The sequence below is a fragment of the Myotis myotis genome, unplaced genomic scaffold, assembly GCF_014108235.1.
Source record: "Myotis myotis isolate mMyoMyo1 unplaced genomic scaffold, mMyoMyo1.p scaffold_m19_p_1, whole genome shotgun sequence".
Classification (NCBI taxonomy): domain Eukaryota; kingdom Metazoa; phylum Chordata; class Mammalia; order Chiroptera; family Vespertilionidae; genus Myotis; species Myotis myotis.
The window spans coordinates 196,044,688-196,063,162 of NW_023416313.1; the positions used below are offsets into that span (position 1 = coordinate 196,044,688).

General features: G+C 49.6%; 1 protein-coding gene across 2 annotated transcripts in view; it reads right to left on the reverse strand.

Annotated features, from left to right (window-relative positions):
- The window catches only part of SPTB (spectrin beta, erythrocytic), a 122,543-nt gene that overhangs the window by 56,675 nt on the left and 47,393 nt on the right, over positions 1–18,475 (reverse strand). For both annotated transcript variants that reach the window (XM_036309893.1, XM_036309885.1), the window contains one exon: positions 9,296–9,494. In XM_036309893.1, coding sequence (XP_036165786.1) covers positions 9,296–9,443 — 148 coding nt within the window. In that variant the 5' untranslated portion in view covers positions 9,444–9,494. The remainder of the gene's footprint in view (positions 1–9,295; positions 9,495–18,475) is intronic.

Below are 18,475 nucleotides of genomic sequence, written 5' to 3' on the forward strand. Positions count from 1 at the left end.
GTGAAAAAATACCAGTTTGGCAAGGAGGGGGGTGGGTGGGAAGTATTCATATGTTGCTGGAGAGGGCAGAAAAGGCAATTTGGCAAGACTGATCAGAATTACACATGCACATAGTTTTGAACCCAGTAATTCCACTTCTAGGAATTTATCCTAGAGATAAAGTTATACATTTGGGAAATAACCTACATACATAACAAGGATATTCATTGCAATTTTTGAAATAGAACAAGATTGAAAACAACCTAAATGTCCACCAAAGGGGGCTGGTTAACTTAAAATTGTATGTCTAGCCCTGGCCACTGTGGCTCAGCTGGTTGGAGCATCATCCTATACACTGAAAGGTTTCAGGTTCAATTACTGGTCAGGGCACATGTGGGAGGCAACTGATCGATGTTTCTTTCTCACATCAATGTTTCTCTCTCCCCCTCTCCCCTCCTCTTATAAAAACAAATGATATGTCCATACAATGGAATACTATATAGCTATAGAAAAGAATGAGGAGGCTATTTATCTATTAATATAAAACAATCTTCAAGATATATTGGGTGGAGCCCAGCCAGCATGGCTCAGTGGTTGAGCATTGACCAATGAACCAGGAGTTAATGGTTCAGTTTCCAGTCAGGGCACATTCCCAGGTTGCGGGCTCACTCCCCAGTTGGGGCTGTGTAGGAGGCAGCTGATTGATGTTTCTCTTTCATTGATGTTTCTCTCTCATCGATGTTTCCATCTTTCTATTCCTCTCCTTTCCTCTCTTTATAAAATCAGTAAAAACATATTTTTAAAAAAGTTATTGGACGATGATTCTAACTGCCCTGTGTAAATGGGATCGGACAGGGGAGAGGCCGGAGCCAGGGAAACCAGCTCTTAGGTGGCTGCAGAAGTCTCTTGTGAGGTGACATGGCCCACTGACAAATGAACTGTGGAAATGAAATGACAGGAGCTGATTTGAACAATAACACAGAACACAGGTCAACTGGCCCAGCAGGCGACAGAATTCAGAGACCGTAAGACAGAATTAAAAATGAGTTCAGGGTTTTGATCAAAGAGGCTCAAAAAGCTGGTGGTGGGAGGAAAAATGGGAAGCCGGGTCTCAGGTAAGGCACCGAGGAGGGGAGAATGCAGGTCTGAAGGTCATCCAAGAGGCCCGGTATGCACTGTGATGACTTTAAAACCCTGTGATTTTCGTCCTGTCCTGCCACTTCCCGCTGTATGACCTCCCTCATCGATGAAAGGGCACAGTCACAGTTCCCGCGGCCTCCTTCCGAGTGCCTGAGGGTCAGCCAGATCATCTGGGTAACAGGCACCGAGAACACGGAGCAGCTGAGCAAACACTGAGCACTGTTATTGGGCGCGCAGGTGGCGGCTGCATGGAAACACTGCGCTCGCTGGGACTGCGGGGCACAGAGGTCGAGATGCCCAGGATTCAGCCTCAGCCTCAGCCTCAGCCCAGCTTTTAGCGAACAGAGAGAATTTCTGGAGAACCCACTGATTTGCTAGAAAGGATCGATTCGCTTTCCCAGGCCAGGAAGCAGAGCTCCACAGTTCAGGGTGAAGAGGCGTGCGTGCGGTCAGCAGGTCAGCGCTGCTCCGCAGGCGACTTCTCCACAGGCCGCCAGAGTTGGGAAGGCCTGAGCGGCATCTGGTTCCAGCCCCTCGCTTTCCAGTGAGGAGACAGAAGCCCCGAGGAGCCAAGGTTACTGAGTGAGGGGAAGCCCATGACAGCAGCAGGAGGACAGAAGAAGCACTTTGCTGGGACGGACCGTTTCCTCTTCCACACGGCCACCAAGCTGGCTCACACTGCCACCTTCTTCCTGGACCACTGTGCCTCCTCCCCACAACCTGTTCTCCCACTGAGGTCAGAGTGACCTTTAAAACCCCTAATGCAGTGGTGCTCAACCGTGGCTGCACATTAGAATCACCTGGGAATCTTTTTAAAATCCTGATTTCTGGGCCTCATCCTCCGGAAATTGTTTCTTTGTTATGGGGTGGGGCCACAACATTAGTAACAAAGAAACAGAATTTCCGGAGGATGAGGCCCAAAAATCAGGATTTTAAAAAGATTCCCAGGTGATTCTAATGTGCAGCCAAGGTTGAGAACCACTGCCCTAATGTAACCATGTCGATCCCTGTGAAAGCAGGTTGATGGGCTTCGAGCAGCTCCATCCCTCCAAGCTCCCCTGAAGGCCAGGGCTCCAGTTCTGAGAGTCCAGAGCTCTCCCTGCTAATGGCTCCCACCCTGTGATCCTGCAACCCTGCCATTCCTGTGCAAATGACCCCCACTTTAAATTCCTCAGCCACTCCTTTTTCAGAGAGGGAGAGAGATAGAAACATCAATGATGAGAGATAATCACTGATTCTCCTGCACAAGGGGGATCGAGCCCACAACCCGGGCATGTGCCCCGACCGTGTGGGAAGCCACCCATTGCCCATACTATCATGAGAGTGCACCAAGGAACGCGGAAGGCTGATGGACCTTGGGTGTTAGCAGGGCTAACACCAAGCACCATTGTTCTGTTGAGATAGTGGTGACTCGAAGCAATTTCCTGACCTAATAGCCTCAAAGTAAATGTTTACTGAACCTTACTGAGCTCTACTGATCTTTATTGACCGTAGATGGTCTGTCTGCTATGCTTTACTGAGGGCAAGATGTGTATCTAAAATTGAATGAAACGCGGATAAGGCCAGGTTTCAGTGTGCCTCTCCAAGAGAGAGGTCTCCACCTGGCCCTCCATGGCTTCTAAATTCATATTTCTTGTATAGTATTTTCATTTGTGCATCGGCCCCTCCTTCAGATCCTAAACCCTTGCTGCAAAGGTTGTGGCCCGGCTGGGAACTGAACCGTGGTTGATGCTCAACCACTGAGCCACGCCAGTTGGCTACTACTTCCTGCCCGGACCCTGAAGACAGCCATAGCCTATAAGGGCCCCTGCATTGTGGCTCCTGCCTGCCCCTCCTATCTCTACCCACTATTCCCCTCATGTTCAAACAAGCTCCTACTCATCCTTGGATGACTTATCAGCTATAGGTTATGCTATAAACTCACAGTTCTCAGTAAACGTTCATTGCATTATCATGACTTGTCATTATGCACATGTCTGTAGGTCTATAAGCACATGTGATGATTTTATCTACTTCCTTCTCATTAGACTGTACAATGAGATTCCTTGGTTGATCTAGTTTCCAGAGTCTGAAGGCCAAAGGGTTTGGAGGCAAAATGCTCCCAGAGATTTGGCTGCAACCAAGCCTCCCTGCCATTCTCTCTCAGTTACACGATTAAAAGGGAAAATGAACAATTGCTACAGATGCTCTGAAAACACCACCTCTTTGGCCAAGCAGCATGCACGGGGCCCATTGCAGGGGGTGAGGGGAGTGGGTGCTGGCTGCTCCCAGAAGCCGTGAGCACAGCCAAGGCCTGGAGCCAGAGCCTGCCCTTGGGAATGGAGCCGACAGCCCACAGGAATGTCCCAAAGATGGAGGAGGCTATTAGCATGGCTCACTCACTGCACCGCATGGGGAGGGAAAAGAGTCTTATTATTAACCTCGGTGTATTAATATTTGATCAAGCGTCTCCACGATGATAGTCATCCAGAGAAAGGGAGCCTTTGTTCTGACAGCTCTTATCAAGAGGGGAGAGGGGCCACGGGAGAGGTGTCATGTGCTGGGCAGGACCACACAGTGCAGGTGGCGCACTGGTCTCGCTTGCAGGGTTGTCTGCACAGGTACCTGAAGGTTTATCTGCACAGTGGCCTATCGAGGGGAAGGAGGGAAACTCACAATGGCTGACCTCCAAGAGGAAGCTGCTGAGCCAATTTCCTTCCTTCTGACAGTAGTACACTGAAATGATGGTTAATAATTTTAGATATTTCCGTGAATAGTATATTTTCTCAAAATATAGTCTCTAAATGAAACTCCATTTCACGTTTTGAAATCTGACAAGAAAACACTTTAAAAAGACCTCTCACTAATGACACCCTCTCTGTTCTCACATGTAGCGTAAGAGAGACATAAGGACCAGAAACACCGGGTGCCTTGGTCGCCAGCAGCTGCATCCGAATTTATCGACTTCACGGGCTGCCAAGAAGCTGCTGGTCCCCACCACCTGCCACCACAGTGTGGGCAAGCCCTGCCCTCTAAAATAAGTCACTCACCCTCTGGACATGAAACTACTCTCAGGCAACCCGGGCTCATGTCATCCTGGTACAAGTGGGGAAAGGAGTTCAGGGAGGGGCTAAGCATCATCTTTTGCCACCAAAGTCAGGAAGGAACCCAACGACGCTCTCCAGAAAGTTCCTGGGGAGCCAAGGTGGGTGGGCAGGGAGCAGCAGGGTCTGAGAACCACGGTCCTAAGGCTCTGAGGGAACACCTGTCAATCACAGAACTTGACCTTGGGGTCTGGGCACAATGGGTCTGGAAGGTGTTCAAGGTTCAAAGTGGCAGCAACTCCATGACTCAGAGCACAGGACGCAGCTTGCAGTGCACCTGCTGTCCTGCGTTCTCTGAATTGTCCTCGACCAACCTCGCCACTCGGCCTCGTCTCATTTCTAGTAAAAAGGCCACAAAGAGAGAATGCAGCAAGGAAGCACATCTCTAGTTTGAAGCATCACTTGGGTTCCAATTTTGAGTGGGCTACACAAGTTGGTGCACTTTGTTGGAAAAGGGGAGCTCTGTGTCGTTTGTCCCTCAGTAATTGTTCAACAGGCCGAAGAGGAGGAGGAAGGGCGTGTCTGGCCCTCCTTCTTACAGGCCTTCGCAGGCGGCCCTGGGCTGCAACCTTCCAGAGGCCTCTGTGCACCATGGAGCTGGGATGCCAAGCTGTGTGCAAGTGTGAGGCAGGGGGAGCAGGAGGGAGGAAGGAGAGGGAGGGGAGGGAGGTTGGTGCACAGGGTTTCTCTTTTTGGGCGCCTTTCTGTGGCACTGCTCCTCTCCTAGCTGGGCCACGTCTGCCCTGAGCCACTGGGGTACACAACCAGGTGTGAGGAGGTGTGCAGGCAGGCGGAGGCCTCCCCTGGGATGAGGAGAGAGCGCACAGAGGGCGGGCATTCTGGCTGGGAAATTCCCTTGCAGCCTGCAGTGCTCCTTCCCTCCTCCAGGTGCCACAAATGTTTACCAAATGGCTGCCAGTATGAAAAGGGGAGGGACAGGCAGGGGGTGTGACAATGAGATGACTCTAGGAGGCACTGAGAGCTTTTCTACTGTAGCACTAAGGCTGGAACCTTTTGGAGGGATAGGAATTTGGCCTGTTCAGCTGCTCCCTTCCTCTAACCTTTCAAAGCAGATCCAAAGAGTGGCCTGTCTGGGAAGGTGCCACAACCATCAAAGCAGAGGACAGCTCCCTGTTCAGGAAGAAACCTCATAGCCACTCACCACAGAACCTCAAAAAGTGCTGCCAGCTTTAGAAGCTGACATTGAGAGCTAACATCTGCCCAGGGAACCTACTGGGCAAATATTCCTGCTGGGCTCCAAGGCCTCCCCTTGGCATTGCCAAGGTCAAATCCATCTTCTCCCAGGAGCCTTCTGCAGCCTGTTCCATCCCACTTTCCTGACCCCATCTCACTTCCACTTTAGCCAGGCTGATCCGCAGTTTCGAATCCAGAGTAATTCATTCTGGAGAGGTCAATGTGGTGGTTTCCACACCGAGTAGCCAGATGGCTCATTAATTCTGGCCCAGGGAGGGAGAGCTGGGGATGATCAGGGAGGCAGAAGAGGGGCTGCTTCCTTTGGGGCTGAGAGGAAGTTAACTGAGAGGCAGGAAAGATGGAGTCCGGTTAACCAAATGCAAGTCTTCCAGCTACAGGTCACTAAGTAGAGACGGACTCACAGGAGGTGCTATACCAGGAAGAGCACTTAACAAGCTCATCCTCTGGTTCCTTGGGCCGATGGAAGAGACACACAGCTGGGATCCTGGTTGGCTGGCCTTACGGAGAAAGCTCTCGCAGCACGAGGTTTCATCCTCAGGGGCACTGGGTCTCTGGGGACGAAGCCGAGCGCTCCAAACACAAGCGTCAGCCTCATTTCCCCAGTCCCTCGTTCTTTTGTCCAAACCCAGGCCTTCTAAGAAAAAAGAGGGTTAAGAGGGAAGAAACTGACCCTGGAGCAGGCCAAGGTCACTGGGCCGATGAATGAATTAATGATCTTGAATGTCTGAAGTTGGTAGAAGAGAAAGGACAGAAAGATACTAAGATTTCCTATAAATACTTTCATTTGCCTAGTATTTTATTATTAATAAGAAGCTTTCATAAACTTCCTCTTATTTGATATTCACAGCCTTGGCAAAGTACTGCTGTCCTGATCTTATGAAACAGGAAATGGATCCAGCCGTCCTCCGTAGCAGTAGCATTAGAGGTGGAACCAGGGCTTGGATCTGGAACTTGTGACATTTACCCAGGACCTTCAATTTCAGAAAGAAAAGGCCAGGCCAACCTTGCCACATATACCCACAAAGCAGATCACCACCATCTTATAAGAAACACAGAACCAAGCACCTTCCTTGCCCTGCGACTCTTAGGCGTGGGGGTGGCCGAGCAACACACTGAAATGATGGGAACCACAGGTAGCTTCTGCTGCCTGAGCCTCTTTGGAAAGACTGACCCCTGCCTATTCTGCCCAGGCAGCTCCAAAGACAGTACTGAAGAGAAAAATGTCAACAAGTTAAAACTGGGGAGATTGACATTTCCTTTCTCTGCTCTGCCTACCCACCTGAATGGGTCCATTGGCCATTCTACTTTGGACCTTCTCAAAACTTTAGCTTCTCCCAAATTCACTCAGAGTGGACTCTTAGGTTTTTGTTTTAAAAAATCTTGAATGGACCCCAAACTTCCATGATTACTTGTTAACCAGATGTTCTCTTCTTTTCTCTCTCTCTTTTTTAAAAAATATATTTTATTGATTTTTTTACAGAGAGGAAGGGAGAGAGATAGAGAGTTAGAAACATCGATGGGAGAGAAACATCGATCAGCCGCCTCCTGCACATCTCCTACTGGGGATGTGCCCGCAACCCAGGTACATGCCCTTGACCGGAATTGAACCTGGGACCTTTCAGTCCTCAGGCTGATGCTCTATCCACTGAGCCAAACCGGTTTCGGCTCCTCTTTTCTCTTTTTAAAAAGAAATATATTTTTATTGATTTCAGAGAGGAAGGGAGAGGGAGAGAGAGAGAGAAACATCAATGATGAGAAAGAATCATTGATTGGCTGCCTCCGGTGCGCACCCTACTGGGGATCGAGCCCACAACCCGGGCATGTGCCCTGACCAGGAATCGAACCATAACCTGGTTCATAGGTTGACTGAGCCATGCCAGCCAGCTGAATTGTTAAGGTCCATGCAACTCTGCACACCATGGTTCCTCTCTCCCAGGTAGGACATTCAGGTTCTATGGGAGATAGGTGAGGAACAGGCCAGGCTGGCGGAGACTCTTTCCTGATCAACACATTTCCACTAGTTTCCCCGGCTGCTCATCAGACCTGGCTATACCTATAGGCCAAGTGGACAAACTCATAGCCTATCTGCCTGTCAGAGTCATGTGCACCCTTCAGTCCCGGCCCAAGCCACTTCCTCCACAAACAGGTCCTTGATTCTTTCTGCAGCTCTTCCTTTGCTCTTTCATTGCTATTTAATTAGGTGTCTTTCCTACGGTTCTTCTCTAATTCTATCGTGCTAATTAATTATGATCATCATTCATTTTCCCTAATAGATCAGAAACTCCTTAGAGACAGATACTATGTAGAATTCATCTCTGTGCTTCCCCCTCCACTCTCATGTCTGGCCAGGGGCTTAGCTCTGCATGTAGTAGGAGTTCAATAGATAGTTGTTAAAATGGAATTTGCCTTAGTTTCTTAAAAAACAGGGTGTATGTGAAGTGGATAAAATGGTCCCCGCACGAAAGACAGTCCCACTCCTCAAAGGTCCTATGTCAAACCTTACAGAATATGGTACCCCTCTCCCTCCAGCCACACCACCAGGGTCACTGCAGCCAGATCAGCCAGCACGAGATATAAAGAAGGCACAACCAGACCGGCAAAGGCAAGGGTTCTGAGTTTGGTTATATAAAGAGGTTAACATTACATAAGCAAAAGCAAGGGGCTGGTGCTCTTATATGTCCGCAAGGAAAACCAAGGAAGGATTTTGTGAGGGAGGGGTGGTGAAGAGGCAGTGAAGGAAAAAGAAAGGGAGTTTCCTGCCAAGAACAAGGACACAAAGGGGGATAGCCAAGACCTGAATGGATTCCCCACCAGGACAAGAGAACGAGACACCACCCATTCCTTGTATGGGGACACACAGACACTCCTGAGGGGAAAGGTCATTATGGTCTCAGAGGGGCCTAGGGCCCTGCTTCTGCCTCAAGGTCAGCTTATGCCCCAAGGGCTGTGGGAGCAGAGGGAGGGAAGTTGGAAGAGTACTAGCATGAAAGTCAGATAAAGCCATGAGCAGTAGGGGTGGTGGGAGATTCCATCCAGAAAGTACCTGTGGGAAAGTCTTATCCGTCTTACAAGGCAGAAGATGGGAACCAGCAATGAGGGAGGGAAACAAGTCAGATTTGGGCCCATCACTGGTAGAGCAGGTGAAACAGTCCACCCCTACACCACCCCATAAAACTCAAGCTCTTTCACTGGCCAAGGACAGAGGTTCAGAATATAGCTCCCCTGGGCCAGGCTCCAGGGAGGCAGTGTGCACAGGGGTTGTTGGGGGGGGGGGGGGGGCAGAGTGGTAAGGGGAAGGAATCTTAAGAATCAGAACTCAGCCAGCAAGGGGAGGAAATCTATTCTGAACCTGCTAAGTAAAAATCTAATTTAATTCCAGTTTCAGGATAAGAGGTTTAGTCCAGAAAATCCTCCTTTCCGAGGCAGTGTGGGAGGATGTTATCTGTTCTCAATTTTCTATCAAATCGCTCTTTCCCTTCGGGACCACAGAGGGGATGCGGTAGTTCCTCCATCCAGGCCCAGGCAGGAGACTGCGGTCCATACGGAGGCCCCCCCACACCTCTGCCCGGCTGTCCATCCCCTCGGACACTTCTTTGCCCAGACTTTCTCTTACTTCTGACTGTGGCCACAGGTCATCCAAGACACAGGCAGAGGGCAGGGCCCACTGGCACCCTCTCCCGCCTGGGAGGAAGTGCAGGACACGTGGAACAGAGGCTGCCTGAGCCTGTGCTCTCTCCCCAGGAGGCCCAGCCTCTCTGAGCCACGCAACCACGTCTCCATCACCGCCCTGCCAGGGCTCACGTCAACGCACACAGAGGATTCACCACAGACAAGGAGGCGAGTGAACCTCCCCTACCCCCCATAGCCCCAAACGGTACCTGCCAAGGCCTTGATCCGGGACCTCTCAAAGAGCCTGGCCGAGCTGTTGTCATTATCCAGCTCATCATCCGGGGCATCCCAGCGGGCATTGATCCGGCTGTACGGTGGCTGGTTGGCTACGTTTTCAAACTCCGTGGCTGATGTCATGTCAGCAGGCTCTCAGCAGCTACACCTGCCTCAGTCTTCATGGAAGAGTCCCTGGGGGGGACAACAACACAGTCAGGGGCTAGCTCTCACCCCCTTGGACTTTTTCTCAGGGGAAACTTATTTGGAGCATCCAACAGGAGTAGATCCTTGTGGGAGCAGCACGCAGTGCCATCTGCCTGGCCATGCTTCCTACCCGGGTCTCTGGCTCCTTGGATATAAAATATTGCAGCAGCAGCAGCAGCAACAGTAACAGCGGCAGTGCCGGCGGGGACAGAGAGCTGATGCAGCAAGGGTCAGGATGGCCAGCAGGTGGAGACATCAGTCGCAGCAAGCCCGCTTCCTCCAAACCCACCGCCACTGCTGCGGAGCCTGAGGCTAGCGGGACAGGCTGGGCCTGGGCCAGGACCCAGCCTGGGGTGGGGGAAGAGGAGAAGAGGGGAGAAGCTGGAGGTTGCCTGAAGCTGACTCAAACATGAACCAGTGGGAAGAGGGATGAATGTGAGCTTCTGGATGCCATTGGTGTCAGCAGCCCTGGCAGCTGTGCTGGGGGAGGTTTACTCCTCCCAGAGGCTGCCCAAGAGTTCTTTCCCAGCTGCAAATATTCAGAAAGCTGAGCTCTGGTTTTGCCTTCTCTGAAGTGCAACCAGGTGCTCAGACAAGGTCTCCTGTTGAATCCCAGGACAGAACAAGGAGCCCATATGAGCCTGCTGTTCTATCAAAGCCATCAGCATGATGGTGGGGTGGTGGTGAGGGGATCCCATGGACAATGGAGCTGTGTGTGTTCATCTATGCAATCAGCATGGTCATCAGGAGCCCTGGGTATTCATTCATTCATTCATTCATTCATTCATTCATTCATGAATTCAAATATGTACCAAATATGAGGTGGCAGGCACTATACTAGACAATTATGAGCAAGACAGAAAGGGCCCTGTCCTCATGGACCTTATATTCAGGCAGCAAGACAGATGATTAAATAAGCAATTACAATGAGTGTGATGGGTGCCAGCCACCATTGGGAAAGAACGGGAAAGGTGGGGGACTCGTGGAAGCACTGGGTGTCAGGGGAGGAGAAGTTTAAGCTGATTCCTAAAGGAAGCTTGGAGGCACTAGTGAAGGGGTATATGGAAAGGGACGAGTCTCAACAAAGGGAAGAAGGAGCAGGAGCAGTTCTGAAAGTGAGGAAGAACATGGCAAAATTGGAAGCCGTGCCATGTAACTAGAGGGTGAGGGCCGGGTCAGGGAGGAAAGTGGGACAGGAAGCTAGAGGCACTAGGCTAGGTCCTGAATGTCTGAGGCCTTTGGAAAATGATTAGCTTTCCTTTAGCCTTAATTTCCTCCCCTGTACTTGCTATTCGGTCATCTCCCCAGGGACCTTAAAGGACTCCAAGGTCAAGTCTGTAAGAGAGGACAAGGAGCCCAGAGCCTTCGAGTCCAAGAGAGCAAAGGGAGGCGGGTGGGGAGGCTGCAAGGCGGACAGATGACACGTGTCTACAACTAGTGAGCTGTCAGGTAAACCACTCCCTCCACGAATATATGCACCACACAAATACACACACATGCACTCATATTACAAACACAGACACACTCTCCAACATAGACACTCACCCACCCAAGCAGGCACGCATTTGAAGAAGAAGTGAAGCAAGCTCACCAATCCAATCATAACTGCAGGGCTAGAACCCTTGTTTTCCTGACAGATTCACTTCATAGCCTTTTTCTCACTGTGATTAATCAATCCCACCACATCCCTTTGAGGTGAGACATGAGCCAGAATTATCCACTCTAATTGCACAAGGGAGGAAACCACGCCTACTGCAATGAGGCCTCCCCAAGGTCATCTAGGGAATGACTGCCGTGGCTGGGACCACAGGTCAAGCTGCAGCCAGTTCACCCCCTCGGCCAGGCGGATCCTAAGGAAACAAGTAGGAAAAGAACATGGTACATGGGGACAGAGGGCATGCCCCAGCGTCCAGGACTTGACAAGGTGTTTGCTACTCAGGGAAGGGAAGGTGGAAGGTGGAAAAGCCAGTCATTACCCCAAACACACATGCCCTACGATGCCAGGCCTGTATCCAAGGAAAACCTACCATCTTCTTCAGATGCACACGCTACTTCCACGGCTGGCATTTCCCACCCAACTGGCTGGGCCAAGGGAGTTGGGAAGGATTCCCAACTCCACATGCCTTTCCCCACTTTCCTGCAGGGGCACTATAGCTGGCTCTGAGCGGGAGAGGGACTGACAGGCCCAGGGACCCAGTACCGAGAAGGCTGAGCTGCCAGATGCAAGAGGCAAGGTGAGATCAGATCCTGCGTGCAGGAGGTAACCGGACCCTGGCTCTCCTTGTCTTGGGCTATTTTTAAGAGTGGCCACGAGAGGCCCAGGCCACGGGGATGGGGGAGTGAGATTACCTTCGCCGTGGCTCCGTAAATAAGTCTGCCCCAGAAAGATGAGCCTGAGCAGGCAGCCCAGCGGCCCAGCATTCGAGACAAGATTGATGGCCCCGGTGCAGAAGAGCAGCCACTAGACAGCAATTCATCCTGCTTAAAATCGCCATGCCTCCTGCGACTGCGGCTCAGGGAAGGCAGCAGCAGGCAACGCTCTGCCCGGAACGTGAAAAAACACACGTGTGTCTAAATATATACGCCTAGAGTTTTCTTTCTTTGCTTTCGTATTTTCTAGGGTCAGGTCCCTGAAGACAAACACCAAGGAAAGAAGATTCAGAAACTAAAGGGAGGCCCTCTTCTTCCTGCACCCCACCCCCCACCCCCCACCCCGCTGTACCCACCCCAGTGGTCTGCCCAGATGGCATTCCATCAGAGCCAAGAAGGTGTGTGTGTGTGTGGCGGGGGGAGGGGGGGCATAGTGGCAACGGGAGAATCTTGGAGAATTTACGTGTGAGCAGCAGAAAATAAGAAAATAAAAAAACTACAGATGGTTATTCTAGAAAACCAAACCAAAACCATAGACACACACACACACACACACACACACACACACACACACACACCCCAACCACAAAACCTCGATGCCTGAAACCAAATTTAACCCAGTGTCACTCATGTCTATTTCCATTACTATCAAAATGTTCCTCTGAAGGCCTCGCAATAAAGAAGCCATCAGGATGGGAAAGAATAGCATATGTTGGGGGCTCATAGTGGGGATAACTAACCCAACGGGGAGTCATGGAAATGACATCTAAATTGATATCTGAGGGGAACATAGAGACGAGCTGAGCTGGTCACGTCTGGAAGGCTGTCAGTCATCTGGGGATCTAGAGTGGCCCTCTGAGTATGAAGGGCAGCAAGCACATGGCTAACAGTAGACCCCACGCTGTACCTCACTCCCCTGCCATGAAACCCAGGAAAAAAAGGCCTAAGGAGTAGTTCCTTGTTCAATCACTTCCCAATTCACCCCCAAGCTTCCAAGAAGTCCTCATAACCTGTCAGTATCTGGTCAGCATCTGGCCTGTGTCCACGAAAGCCCACCTTTCCCGCCCGTCTACCTGCCTGTCTAGCAGCTGGGCAAGCCTGTCTCTAAATGCAGAGTCCCTCACCCGGTGAGCTCTGCCAGCCTGGTCCCTGGTTATATCCTGGGCAGGATGGGTCCCTAGAAGACTTGCCCACAGCTCAGTACTGAAAAGCTCATCTGACTGCACGGGGCACTCACTGGCAGAAGGAGCGCCTGCTTGGTTAGATTTCACAACATCACTGACGAAACCCACAGCTCCACCCTTCCCACGTGTGCCCAGGAACCCATCCGCTTCTGAGATCAGGTGTTAGGCCTCAGAATCTCAACCTCCTGTGCTATGCCCAGTTAATCCCCGGGCGATTGGAACCCAAGAAGCGGCTGCAGTGGCAGCTGCTCTCAGCCGGCAGGGTGCTGCCGCAGCCCTAGCTAGAACTCATCTCGGCCCTCCCCACAGTGCTGAGCACAAGGGGATGGATATGCTTCTCCTCCCTGTCCCATCTCCTCTTCTCTGGGCCACACAAATGTGTGAAGCAACAAAGCCCAGTCTACTTCAGGCGTGGGAAACGGGGCGGCGGGGGAGGGGGTGTTGAAGGGGGAGGGATACAGGGTGATGCCGTTCTGCCTTATCAGGGTCACAGGTGGAGGCTGTTGCAATAGCTTGGACACCATCTTCCTTAAATAGAGAATTTAGACCCATTCTACCTGTGTTTTCTCTCTCGCTGTGAGGTCTGACCCCTTACCTGCTGTCTATTTTGTACTGCCCCCAAACCTGCTTTTTAAATATATTTTGGTACTATGACAACCCAGGTCAGGAGATTAAACCCTGAAGTTTCTTCAGTAACTTTTCTGCCAATGCCTTTGTAATGCACATTCACAGACACCTCAAATAGTCAAATATATAAGCACTCACTAAAACGGCATGAGAGAATGAAACAATGAATACTGAATAAATAAATAAAACCAGCAAGAGAGCCAGTGAGATGCCCAGTAGATTTCCAGAGTACTCTAAACCTACCTCCAGCCTTACCCTCCTCCCTACCCCCAAGCTCTAGTCTGGCACCTCCCTCCGTCTACCAGACATCTCTACCTAGAGATTACAGCTCAGTCTCAATATGGCTAAGACTGAGCACACGGCTCCCAGGACGGGAGAATAAGGGGGTTTCAAGACCATGGGTGACAGAGAGGCCAGGTAAGCACACCCCCTGTGGGTGACCTTTCCAGCAGATGGACATTACCTCCAGTGCCTGGACCAAGCCGCTTCCCCTCCCTCCCAGAGCACACTCTGCTTTTCTACTCCGTAGTTCCCATCCGACCTGCCTGGCTCCCAGGTCACCAGTGGCAGGATGTAGTTTGGGTTTCTTAAAGTCTCAAGATTCCTATCCACGGCTGCCACCATGAAGGATCCCCCTGCATTTGCAAGGTCCTGGTCATCCTAGCTCACTGCCATTTGGTAAGGCCTTACCCAGACCCTTCTGCTCCAGTTTCTGTCACCAGGCAGGGACTTCAGGCACACATGTCACAACTTGTCCCCTCCTCATGGAACTGGCTCTGGTTATGCTGCAGCTGCTGGGATGGGGATGAAGGGTGGGATCATGGCCCCAACAGTTCTTACAGATATTTGGCTGGGGAACAGGTGCAGCTCAGCTCTGATACAGGGATTGTCCCACTAGCCCTCTATCTTAATAGCACCTATCAGTGCCTCACGTTCTACACAGAGGCAAATGTCCGCTGGGAATGATTTGAGGAGACAGGAGAGGTGATATTCTTAACATACGTACATAGTTTTCAAAGACCAACCTCTACTGGGCTCAATATCTCCATTCACAGAAAGCTACTACAATCCCGTAACTTTTCTTCTCTCTCCCAACTCACTTCTTTCAAAGATAGACACTGACTCCACTCTCCAAGTAAGTAACAGTCTATGGTAGTTGAAGTGAAAATTGATGTCCAATTTCTCATCTTCCATGAAGACTTTTCCAGAATGCCCACTGTGACCTCTCTCTTCTCTGATGAAAACTGCACAGGGGGCCAGTGACATCTTAACATTGGAAGTGATCAAGAATAGATCAAAATAATCACTGAGATATTTTTAATGAAGTAACTGATTCAGAAAAGATCATGAAAAACAACAACTACTAGATAAGAGGTTGATGGGAGCTAAACAATAGAACCAAGTTCCCAACACTTGAATTCATTGATGAACCTTAGTATCACTAAGAGCAGAAGAGCTAGATATGGTGCGTCTCCTAATATGATGCAATACAAAGGACATTGAGATCAATGACATTCTTGCCAAAAAAAGGTGAACCTCAATCTGATCAAGTCTTTAGAGCTAACTTCCCATTTATAGGAATTATAGGAGATCAAGAGACAACTTAAATGACAACATAAGGAATCAAACAAATCCAGAATGTGGGACATTCTGCAGTCAACCGACTCCATTTCTTTGACAAGTCAATGGCATTAAAACACATACACACACACACACACACACACAGAGAGAAGCAGCAAACAGTAGGGACTGCTGTAGATCAAAAGAGATTTAGAAAATGTAATAGCTGAATGCTTTGTGTACCCTGTTTGGATCTTGAATCAAAAATAACTATCAAGAAACACTTGTGAGACAAACAGGTAAATCTGAATACAGCTTGGTCTAGGCACTGCTGGTGATGTCCACTTGCTGGAAAGGTCACCCACAGGTGGAATGCTGGGCCTCCCCCTGCCTAGACTATAGGTTCCTTGTAGGCAGCAGCCATGTGTGTCTTATTCATTTTTGTATGCCAGTGCCAAGCACTGGGCTTGGGACATATAGGTACTCAAATATTCTCCTCCTCCTAGAGACCTGAGCCCAAATTCTGGATTCTCTTTAAACCCCTCTGTCCCACCACACATCTTGATCCATGCACTGCCCATTCAGTTTTCTCACTTATGTGAAGTGAGCACTTATTTAATATTTACTCATCACTAAGGCCAGCCACTGTGGCTCTGTAAAGTGTCTTCCATTCATCATTCCTTTATGTTCTAAAGCTTCCACTTCACTCCAGGTTCTTACCGTTCCCCACCTGGACTTGTGTAATGGCCCATCTCTGTACATGCTCAGTCTCTTTGATCCACCCTCAGAGTGACACACTTCTGCTCCATGAGCTTTCAGCAACAGTGTCGCACAGTCTAATCCAAGGCCCTACACCATTCGGCGCTGAGCTCATGTTTTCTGTTACGCTAACTCTGCTCCAACCAGGAGGGTCCAAGTGTCCCCCATCCCCACTGTTGTGTCATGTGCTTCTACAACTTTGTGTCACATCCCATATGCTGAAATGTAGGTACCTCTCCTCTTTCCTTGCATTTTAAAATAAATACAATTTGCAAACATTTAGAAACACAATATTTAACATTTTCCTAGAATCTGAGTGAGATTGCCTCTCCTCCCCTATCCAACCTCATGGATCCTTCATTGCCTCTGTGGCCTAGTGAAGGGGGCAGTCAATCAAGATGGGCTCAGGGAAAGCTTGTGATGGTGATCTGTGCACTCACTCCCCTCCTCAGTCCCAACCTCCCCCAGTCTCATTGCTGTGCTGGGAGAGGCCTCCCCTCTGCCCATCCTTCCAATCCTGGCCGGAAGGTGAGTCTTGAGCTCTTCTCCCTTTCATCTTCGTCTTCATATGCTCACATCCTTCCTTTCTTACATGAAACTCCTCCTTGTCATCCTCCCTCTCCTCCTATTCAGAGTCAAACTTCTTGAAAAAATTACCAAGATAAAAACAGGCGATTTACAAAAAAGGAAGAGATACTCAGGTTGTTACCCAAGAGACTCAGAATAAAAAAGGAGACACCCAGGCAAACATCACCCAGCTGGATAATGCCAAGGTGTAGATGATGACATGCAGATGGGAGTGTGGACTGGCCTAGCCATTCTGGAGGGCAGCCTGCCAGTTCTCAGGCAGGTTACATATCTACAACTCTGTTTCCAGGCATACAGACCAAAGAAATTCTCACTCGGGTCTAAAAGGAGACATACACAAGGATGTTCACTGCAGCACTGATTGTGGTGGAGGAAGGTGGGTATACTAGTAACCTGGGTGTCCATCACTGGGGGACGGGTAGTAAAATGTGGCGAATGTACACATGGAGGGCACTAGGCAGCATTGGAGGATCTTAAAAACATAGAATAAGAAACAGAACGAGATCCATAACACACCACTGACATAATGTAAAAATACATGCATATAAAACAACATATAAGAACATATACAAACAAAAATAACTCTTAAAAACATGAAAATGGTTGCCTCTAGATAGGAGAGAGAGGAATAGAAAGGTAAATGGAAATACAAGGAAATCAACCAACCAACCAACCAACCAACCAACCAGGAGAGGGGCCTTGACTAGAAAATGACAATGAACTGAGAGGTATGATGGCTTACCTCTGCTGCTAAGGTAAAAATTTATGTACATTCATAAGAGCTTCCTCATTCCATACCAAACTCCTCAATTTATTGAAACCTGACTTCCCCCATTTCCTCATAAAATGATTCTCTCCAAAGGCTACTACTGACACTTCCTGTCCTTGTTGCTGAAAACAACAGATGGTTTTCAGGTCCTAGCTTGACTTCTCAGCAGCATTAAGCTCTGTTAGCCATTCCAACATTTCCTGAAATCACTTCCTTTGTCTTCCAGGGCATGCTCCTTGTTCTTTCAACTCTCTCTTCCTCCTTGGCCTGCCCTGTGGGCTACTTTTCCTCTACTGTCCCTTGAATGGTAAGTTTCTCCAGAGTCCTATCCTGGGCCCTCTCTACTTCTTCCTGTCTACACACCGTCCTTAGGCTCTCTACTTCACTCCCATGACCTGAATACCACCTCATGATAATGGCTTCCAAATCTGCCTCCTCAACTACCATCCATCATATCCGACTGCCTCTGAACATCCACCTGGCAGAGCCACAGGCCCCTCATATTCAATATGACCCCCAACTGAATCTATCACCATCCCTGTCCCACTCCTTCCTGCCATTATCACTGTCCACCAATATCCCAATGGCCTAAACCCAAACCTGAGGTCATGCCTACCCCTCTCCTTCTCTCACAGTATCTCACAACTCATCCCCCTCCATGTCTCTCAAATCTCGCGTCTCCGTCTCCACTGCTCCCTCACTTCTAGCCACCATCATTTTAAGTCTAGTGATTCCCTGCTGATTTCTTTGTATCCATACCCATGCTCCAGAAAGATCATCTTAGAATACAAATATGATACGGTCACTTCCATACTTTAATAGCTCTTCTCTATCTCAGAAGAAAGTTTAAAACCCTAATAAATCAGTCAAAGCTCTTCATGATCTACTGCCTACCTGAACACTTTTCAACCCAACCCTTCCTCCCGCCATAAAGAACTCTATTCAGTTTCCTGGCTCTCTCTGGTCGTGCTCTTCGCACATGCTGTCCCTTAAACCCAGAAAACCCTCTCTCCTTTTCAGAATAATTTCTTGTCCTTTAGAACTCATCTTCGTCTGCACTCCTTCAAACCCTTCCCCCATCTCACCACCATCCCCTGGGGCAGTGGGGTGCT